The sequence below is a fragment of the Mastomys coucha genome, unplaced genomic scaffold, assembly GCF_008632895.1.
Source record: "Mastomys coucha isolate ucsf_1 unplaced genomic scaffold, UCSF_Mcou_1 pScaffold12, whole genome shotgun sequence".
In the NCBI taxonomy this organism is placed as follows: Eukaryota; Metazoa; Chordata; class Mammalia; order Rodentia; family Muridae; genus Mastomys; species Mastomys coucha.
This window is the reverse complement of record NW_022196894.1, coordinates 19,637,910-19,646,620: the sequence shown is the minus strand read 5'-3', so window position 1 is coordinate 19,646,620 and position 8,711 is coordinate 19,637,910. Positions and strand designations below refer to the sequence as shown.

The window sequence follows — 8,711 nt, the reverse complement described above, 5'->3', positions numbered from 1 at the left end:
CCCCCCCCCCCCCCCGCCCCAGTTGAGGTATTTACTTACTGTTAACTCAGAGCACACTCTAACCACTTGCTCTGACACACAGGCAGTCTCAAAGGAGAATGCACATGCTCCCTCCCTTTCTCCTCTTCCCTGTCTTTTGAAGACAGTTTCTCACTGTGACCCCAGGCTGTCCTCAGTCTCCATTCCACCTCAGTGTCCCACATGCTGGGACTGCAGGCATGCACCACGATGTCTGGCTAGCAGAATGGTTCCTACTGAATGTGGCCAGGCTCATCTCCCTGCAGTTCACTGGGCGCCCCTTCCCCAGACTATCTTCTAAGCACTCTCCAATTGGCCGATTGCCATTCATTTCTCCCAAACTTTGGGCTACCCGAAGGTTGTCTTCCTTAGGTCCAGCTCACTTGTGCCTCTGCTTGCTCATCCTAGAGCAGTGCTCACCTCTTTCAGAATCCACACAGTGCGAGGATCATACGAGTTTCGGATATCTGAATCTGGGTTTTCTTTTGGGAGATGTCATTCTCATTATCTGCCTACCTTGCCCCTTTCTGGAGTTTTGCTTAGTATTTAAAGGTGACTGAACCCTGGGCCCTCCTTCTTCTCTCCAAGTGCTGGGAACACCATGTCCAGCACCACAGACTTTTTCTAAGACTCAGATGTGTGTTACAGCTAGTGTGTACAGGCTAGCTCCTAGACAAGAGTTGTAGCAGTAAGCTTTTTCATCAGTTAAGGCACACTGAAATGTGTTTATGAGGGTTAGGGATAATGAGCACACTTCAGGTACTGAAACAGGCACATCTGTTTATTTCTGTGGTGGTCGTTACCTTCTCTACACACCATCGGTGTCAGTCTTACATTTGTTGGCTACATTTGCTTTGTGTGACAGACTGTGGACAACACTGACCGCTATACTGCAAGCTAGGCGTGGCAGGTTCACGATTCACCCCTAGATCTCCCAGCTCTGTCACAGGGGCAGCGTTGGAAGTGTTACAGTGCAGAGCCAGCAGGAGCACTTTAGACTTGAGCGATTAGTCCTTGGCAGGGGCGGGGCCTGCAGCGGGTCGAGGGCGGGAGCTTTGCGAGAGCCACGCCCTGCCCGTCCAAGAACGCGCTCCGCCCGCCCAGTCGGCGCTCGGGGAGGGCTGTGCGTTGCCACGCGGGGAGCGCGCTCTCCAGCCCAGCCGCGGCATGCGCGCGCTGCTCGGCTTGCTCCTGGTATTCGGAAGCTGCACCTTCGCGCTATACCTGCTCTCCACGCGGCTGCCCTTGGGGCCGAGGCTGGGGTCGGCCGGGGAGCCGGAAGGCCGGTGAGAGGGAGGACACTGGGCGGCGGCCGGGGCGGAGGTCGGAGGGTTGGCAGCGATGGCTCGGGGCCCTTGCACTTCTCTGCACGCGCAGTCGCCTTCCAGCTCCAGCCATCTCGGCCCACCGTGGTTCTCCATCCTCAACCCAATTTACCACAGCAGCCAGTCTTCAGAGGTGCAGCCCGGACTTCGGGTGACGAGGCTATGATGCAGTCTGCCCTCTTCCTGCCTGACTCTGCCTTCCCATGACAGCTGAGCGAGTCAGGAGGCAGAAGACTTGCCAGTCGGGTTTCCGGACTGCTGCTTATCACTTTCAAAGTGCATAGAGTGTGTCTGGCACGTTGGCGCATTACCAAGAGGCGTAACTGGCATTCGGGCTGTTTTCAGTTACCATTGTCTTTTAGGGGAGCTGAAAAAGCTCTCTTGTGGATGTTAGAGGTACTCATGAGAACTAGGGGGAGGGGTTGCTCATAGTTTATCTCTGCTGGAGCAAAGAACTCCAGAGGCAGAGGCAGGGTAGTCTTTGTACTGTGACCTTTGGACGGGCTTCACAATGTACCAGGCCTAGAGCAGGGTGAAGAGGAAGGCTCTGCGAAAGGGTTGGCCTCCAGCCATGTTATCAAGAAAGCTGTATTTATTATGATGGGAGGTATGCTTCCACGGGGAATCTTTTAAAATGACGAAATTGTTGTTTTGCCTAGTACATCTGGGCAATATGCTGTCTAGATAGTTCTGGGTTTGTTTGGGAGAGGGTCTCCTAGAGAGGAAGGCAATTCATGATGATGTGGACTTGCCTAAAGATGAATAGACTTGTGTCTTCGGACAAGATTAAAAAAAAAAAAAGACTGAGGATGTAAATCAGTGCTGGAGCCCATGCTGAGCATGGTGGAGGCTGTGGGGTTCCATCTCAAAACCCCTAAATAGATAAAGAGGGAATTTAGTGGTTATCCAGCACCAGACCCCTGTTTAGGCAAGGAAAATGAGACCCATGGCCACTCTAAAGTCACGCAACTGGAACATAGCAGAGTGAGGGTGCCAGCCCAGGGCACTTGCTCCCATGCCAGGGCTCTCCTATCTGCCTCTGTTGTGTTATATTGGGTCAGCTGTCGTCTTGAGTTCTTTCTGTGTATGATGGCCAGATGACGTATTTATCAACTTACTCTGCAAAGAGGACTTACTTGTAACTTTCTCTGGAATCCATGTTTCCATCTGACTCTCCAACCCCTAGGTCGCTGTGGTTCCCCTCAGATCTGGCAGAGCTGCGGGAGCTCTCTGAGGTCCTTCGAGAGTACCGGAAAGAGCACCAGGCCTATGTGTTCCTGCTCTTCTGCAGTGCCTACCTCTACAAACAGGGCTTTGCCATCCCTGGCTCCAGCTTCCTGGTCAGTGTCTTGCCCTCTTTCCAACTGGGTTTCCTTTTCTTTAAAATGTGGTGGCTCCCCACCCGAAACCCCTTTAGCCGAGTGGCAGGATGAAGAAACCTGAGTGTGGAGAGGCCGGCACAAGTGGGTACTGGGCAGTTATTGATACTCCAAGCTTCCTACTGTCCTGCCTCTCCTCCCCAGTATCTTATTCTCCACCAGATTCTGCTTAGATCTATCCAAGCACAACTGAGTCCTTAGGCTGACCCTGGATTGACTTCTCCTTGAGCTGATCCTGCTTCAGGGTAAAGAGCCAGTTGCTTCTTGGTGCTATATAGCCACGGCTGGTGAGGGCTTGTGTGCCCGGAATTGGGGTGCATTTTTAGTCCTGCCTAGTGCGAGCTTGGTTGTGAGGCTGTCTCTCACATGTAGGAAGGGGGAGAGATAGCACAATCCCCAGGGTATAGTGAGGACTGCTTAGGATACACGCTTAGTGTGTGCTGAAGTCCCAGCCTCACTGCCGAGGCCCTCCCCCTTTCATTGGCTTACCTGTGCTCATTCGTTCCTTCACTTGCTCATGCCTTTTAAAAGACTCGTTTTTATTTATGTGCACGTCTGTGTACATGTGTGTGGATGCCTGTGGAGTCAGAAGATGGCACCAGGTCCCCCTGGAACTGGAGTTCCAGGCAGTTGTCAGCCACCCAGTGTGGGCGCTGGGAACCAAACCCTGGCCCTCCACAAGAGCAGAAAGCAACCTTAGACCCACCTGTCAAGTTTATGTTTTGAGGTGAGGTCTCACTGTCTGTAGCACAGGCTGGTCTAGGACTCATTTTCTAGCCTAGGCTGGCCTTGTAGTCCAAGCAATCCTCCTGCCTCAGCCTCCCAGTTGAGACTGTAGGTGTGTGCCGGCACACATGGCTTTTCCCATGTGCTTTCTCCAGGATCCCATGCTTTGAGGCAGGATGATAATTACCAGCCAAACTGTATTTGTGAAGTATTACTTAACTTCTTCATCTCTGCGAAATTAAGGTCAGTTAGGACTGTGGCCAAAATGAAAGCTCAGTGTGATCTTATTCATCAGATGACAAAGAAAGCATTTCCCACGGATGACTGAAGGTATATTCATGGTCTGTACAGCAATATTAGCTCGTGAGCTTCGTTTCCTTTCATTTGGTGTCCCAGGGACTCAGGGTACCTGTAGCCCTCGCCACAGCCAGGTAATGCGTGCACACAGTCTCCTCTGTAGCCTGTCAGTGCCCACTGAGCTCTAGGCCCTGACCTTGTAAAGCCGAGGAGCCCCAGGCAAGGCTTGCAGTCCCCATTTTCATTCACGGGTTTGGGGCTGTGACAAGCACTGAAAGGGAAGGAGCTCCAGGACAAGCCTCTGGAAGCTGCTGGGTGCTCCCGTGTCTGAGGCCGCTCTCTTCGCAGAATGTCTTGGCTGGTGCCTTGTTCGGGCCATGGCTGGGACTTTTGCTGTGCTGCGTGCTGACGTCCGTGGGTGCCACAGGCTGCTACCTGCTTTCCAGTGTTTTTGGCAAACAGCTGGTCATCTCCTTCTTTCCTGATAAAGTGGCCCTGCTGCAGAGGAAGGTAAGGTGGGGGCACACCTGAGCCCTGGGTGCCCTAGCATCAGCTCATGGGCTGAGAGCAGTGTGGAGCTGGGATTTTTCACAGTGCTCCATCACCCCATCTGGGATCTGGGAAGGGTTGGTTCTTTGATGTCCTTAGGAAGCACAGACCTGTGACCTTAGTTCTTGTCATTACCTGCTCTGTGGCTTTGAGTTAAGATTCTGACTGCTCCGATTCCCCAGGCACAGTGTTTTTATTTATTACTTTAGTTAATTTTGTGCTTGTGTGTGTGTGTGTGTGTGTGTAGAAGCCAGAGCTTTACTTCTGATATCTTCTTCAATCACTGTCTACTTGTGTTTGAAGACAGAGTCTTTTACTGAGCCTAGAGCTCACTGATTTGGCTAGAGTAGCTGCCCAGCAGGCCTCATGGATCTTTCTGTCTCCCAGCACTGGGATTCCAGGCTTGTCCCTCTGCCCCAGGCTTTTTGTTTGTTTGTTTGACATGGGTACTGGTGACCAAATGCAGATCCTTATGCTGACAGGACAAGCACCTTACTTCTGAGCTTTGTCCCCAGCCCAGTTTTTGTCTTTTGGCCTCAAACTCATGTAAGTCTTCCTGTTTCCTCCTGATTTCCCGAGTGCTGGGGTTGTAAGTGTGAGCCACCACGTCTGTGGGGTGGGGTGGGGGTTACTTGTGCAGCATGAAAGGAGTTGGGAAGGAGCTGTCCAGCCTCAGGCCTTGCTGGAGAGCCAGTTCTGTTCCTGACGCCGGGCTCGCTCTCTCTGCAGGTGGAGGAGAACAGAGACAGCCTGTTCTTTTTCCTGCTGTTTCTCAGACTCTTCCCCATGACACCAAACTGGTTCTTGAACCTCTCCGCCCCAATTCTGAACATCCCCATCGTGCAGTTTTTCTTCTCAGTGCTTATCGGTAAGATGGGGGAGTGGGGGTAGAGTTGTCTTCATGGCGCTGCCCTCGTCACCTGCCAGTGGGCCATGTGCTTGCCTCTGAACAGCATTTTCAAGCCTGAACTGGGCACGGTTGTCTCTCTAATTTCAAACCTCCTCTGGCTTCAATAGGAAAGCCATACAAGGACTTTTGGAACCATTAAGGATTGTTCATCCTGTGTCCATGGTGTTTCTTGTGTGCCCAGCATGTGTTGGGTCCTGGGGCTGGACAGGATCATCTCTGTAAAGCACATGACTTGGCTCTAAAAAGTGCTAGCAGGCTGATAGGCTAGGCCAGAGCAAGGGACTTCCTTTCTGGCACCAGCCCCTTTGCTAAAGGAGGCCCAGCACCAGGGAGGCTCCTGTCTACCTTCTGAGAACTGCACAGCCATTAGCGAGCCAGTTTCCCTCAGGAAATCACGTAACCGGAATAGAGCTGGGGTTAGGAGTAGTGTTTCTTGACGTGTGGGCTTCGGGCCTCTTTTACTGGCAAGATAGTGTCTCAGGGCAGTAAGTTACCACCCTCCTTAAACACCAGGCAGAGGTGCCCAGACCTTTCTTAGAGTGTGGAGGGAATGGTGCTCAGGGTTTAATGTCCAAGTTAACAAACGTGCAGCGGGGCAGGGGTTATTAATAGTGATGTCTGAGAGAAGCGGAAGGAGGCTGGCCACGGCCAGTTCTGATGGAAGCAGCTGGCTGGTACCTCAGTACCTCGGCTAATGGAGCTTAACAGCTTGCTATGACAGAAGCGTCACCAGTGTGGAAAGACTCTGGAGACAGAACTCCTTCCTGAGGGCCAAGCTGTGTGACCTTGAGTCCCCTGACCATTATTTCCCATACACCTCTTCGCTACAGCAGAGGAACGGGTTAGCAGGCTTCCAGCCAACCAGAAGCTCAAGGGTGGGGCAGGGAAGAGGTTTCTGATACACTGCAGAAGCAAGGAGCCGGGTCTCTGAGGTGGACGCCTAAGAATGTATTGGAGTTATTATTATTTTTTTGTTTATTTGTTTGCAGTATAGTGTAGTCTGGCATCCAGCTTTCAGTCTTCTTGCCTCAGCTTTCCAGGTGCCAGGACCATAGGCACTCACCACACTTAGCTTAAGATTTCTCTTTGAGCCAGGCAGTGGTGGTGCATGTTTTTAATCCCAGCACTTAGGAGGCAGAGGCAGGTGGATTTCTGAGTTCGAGGCCAGCCTGGTCTACAGAGTGAGTTCCAGGAGAGCCAGAGCTATACAGAGAAACTCTGTCTTGAAAAACCAAAAACCAAAACCAACCAACCAAACAAGTAGATTTCTCTTTGAGACAGGGTCTCACTGTGGGGCTGTGGCTGGCACTCAACTCCCTATATAGTCCAGAGTAGCTTAGAGCTCACAGAGACCTACCTGCCTCCACCTTCTGAGTGCTGTGCTAGAGGCGTGCTCTGTTTTGCTTGACATATATCTTTTTGTTTCTTAAACATCACAAGGTTCTTGGTTGTTTTTATTTTTGAGCATGTTGTCCGGGCCAGCCTTGAATTTGTTGCTATTCTCCTGCCTCAGCATCCTTTTACTGAAATTATAAGCAAGTGTCACCAAGCCTGACTCTAAGGAACTGTTACGCCATATGCTGTCTAGCTAGCTACCAGCCTTGGGAGTCCAGTGCTGTGCTGAATTCTCAGAGTGCAGACCGTACAAAGTTGTACTTGGAAGTAACTTGTTTTGTTTTCTGGGCATTGACACATTTTAATGCCCGCTGAAAATTTCATGTTACCACGATCCTTTCTCCTGTTTGGCTCTTGGGTCCCACCTTAAGCAGGTGTGCAGACTTCAGCAGTTTGTATGTGTAAAAGCCAAGAACTTTATGTGAGAAATGACCTTGCCTTCTTCTCTAAAACACATATGGGAAAGGGCAGCTTACTGAGTTTTCCCCCTGTGTGATAAGTACATTTTCCTTGGTGCGATGTATATATAGTTGTGTGGCCTCTCTGCCTTTTGGTGGGCAAGGCAGGTGTGTACAGGAAGTGTGGGGAGAAAAGGGAGGGGTTAAGGGCTAGGCAGACAGCTAGGTTCCCTGTTCTGAATCCTTGGCCACCCTGCCCCCTTAATGACCATCTCCACTTTCCGTTTTCCAGGTTTGATCCCGTACAATTTCATCTGCGTGCAGACGGGCTCCATCCTGTCCACCCTCACCTCTCTGGATGCCCTCTTCTCTTGGGAGACTGTCTTGAAGCTGTTAGCCATCGCCCTGGTCGCTTTGGTTCCTGGAACGCTCATCAAAAAATTTAGCCAGAAGCATCTGGCACTGAGTGAAAAAAGCGACATCGGCCGCCTGGATAGCAGGAAGGACGCGTGACATGGGTCCTGTGTTTACAGGGCCCCTAGACTGTGCTGCTGGGCCTTTTAATGTCCTCATTATGTTCTAATTACCCTGAAATGATGAGGTGGACAGTGCTCTAGTGTGTGCAGAGGTCTGTTAGAAGGGCGTTCTGTCCTGTCCAGCAGGTTCTATGGAATGGACTGCTTTCTAGAAAAGCTATCCAGTATCTGTCGGGCTTCCCTCCTGCCGGTCCCTGAGATGTCTTGGGAGAAGATGCTGGTGGCCTTTTTGGATGGTCTATGTGTCCTCTGTCTTCTCTACCTTTCTGCTGATGATCTACCTCTCCATAAGCCAAGGGAAATATGACGAGCTGCCTGGGTCTTACACGCAGTGTAAGTGCAGAGATTCTTGCAGGTCCCATGTTCACAGACTTCTCTCCATGTTTAAGCTCTTTGTAGTTATATGTATTGATAGTTATCAAACATGATTAAAAATGAATGGAAGCCAGCCTTGCATGTTCTGAATGTATTCAGAGGAAATTCTTCCCATCTGAAGGTCCTGCTCTGTCTCATCAGAATCAGATTTTCTGCCTGGAAATCCCTTCTACTTCCTCTTGCTGGGAGAATGGGGGTCAGTAAATGAGGCTGTCAGCCAGTGTGCCCTAGGTGCGATTTTTTTATTTTGCCATTTGCTGAGAACAGCTGAGGAACAGTTGTGCTTCTTAATTCAAAGAGAAGGCAGTGTGATTGCCTATCTGTTTTGTGGTCACTTAGAGCTGTGACTGTGTCTTCCAGCTGGGGCACTGGGCTGTGGGGCCGGCGCCTGATTGCTCTGTGGCCTTGGGCCTTGTGGTAACAACTCATGGGAGTTTTCTCCGTTTGCACCTGTGCCTTCTTTATCCCCTTTGAGGCTCCCCAGATGGGTGTCCCCAGGATCTTGTACAAGTGTGTCTTATCAGGTATGAGCTCCCAGGAGATGAGATTTCCCAAATCCACAGACATAAATGCTCTGTGTTGAAGATAGATTCTGTAAGAGCATGCCTGTACCTCCGCAGACTCACAACCGCCCTTCCCAGAGGAAGCAAAACTGGCTGAAAAATGTAATCCGAAAGGCTAGCTTAGCTTTTCACTCTCAGCAGGCTTCTGACGGGCTTATGCCAGCTTCCCACTTCCCTCTCTTGGCTTTTCTGAGAGTGATGTCATTGCTATCAGGTTAGCTGTGGGAAGAGCAGGAGGAT

At 51.0% G+C, this 8,711-nt stretch overlaps 1 protein-coding gene across 1 annotated transcript; it reads left to right on the top strand.

The window, feature by feature from the left end:
* Nucleotides 1-1,097: 1,097 nt before the first annotated feature.
* Nucleotides 1,098-7,981, top strand: Tmem41a (transmembrane protein 41A). Its single transcript, XM_031363507.1, has 5 exons — nt 1,098-1,304; nt 2,530-2,683; nt 4,094-4,255; nt 5,024-5,162; nt 7,290-7,981. The coding sequence occupies exons 1-5, from the start codon at nt 1,186-1,188 to the stop codon at nt 7,508-7,510; spliced, it is 795 nt and encodes a 264-aa protein (XP_031219367.1). The 5' UTR covers nt 1,098-1,185; the 3' UTR covers nt 7,511-7,981.
* The last annotated feature ends 730 nt before the right edge of the window (nt 7,982-8,711 follow it).

What these genes read in the sequence shown, in the direction of transcription:
- Tmem41a (XM_031363507.1), top strand. Translation starts at nt 1,186, where the DNA reads ATGCGCGCGCTGCTCGGCTTGCTCCTGGTATTCGGAAGCTGCACCTTC. An exon ending in TGGCCCTGCTGCAGAGGAAG is followed by an intron (nt 4,256 to 5,023) that starts GTAAGGTGGGGG and finishes CTCTCTCTGCAG; the next exon opens with GTGGAGGAGAACAGAGACAG. An exon ending in TTTCTTCTCAGTGCTTATCG is followed by an intron (nt 5,163 to 7,289) that starts GTAAGATGGGGG and finishes TCCGTTTTCCAG; the next exon opens with GTTTGATCCCGTACAATTTC.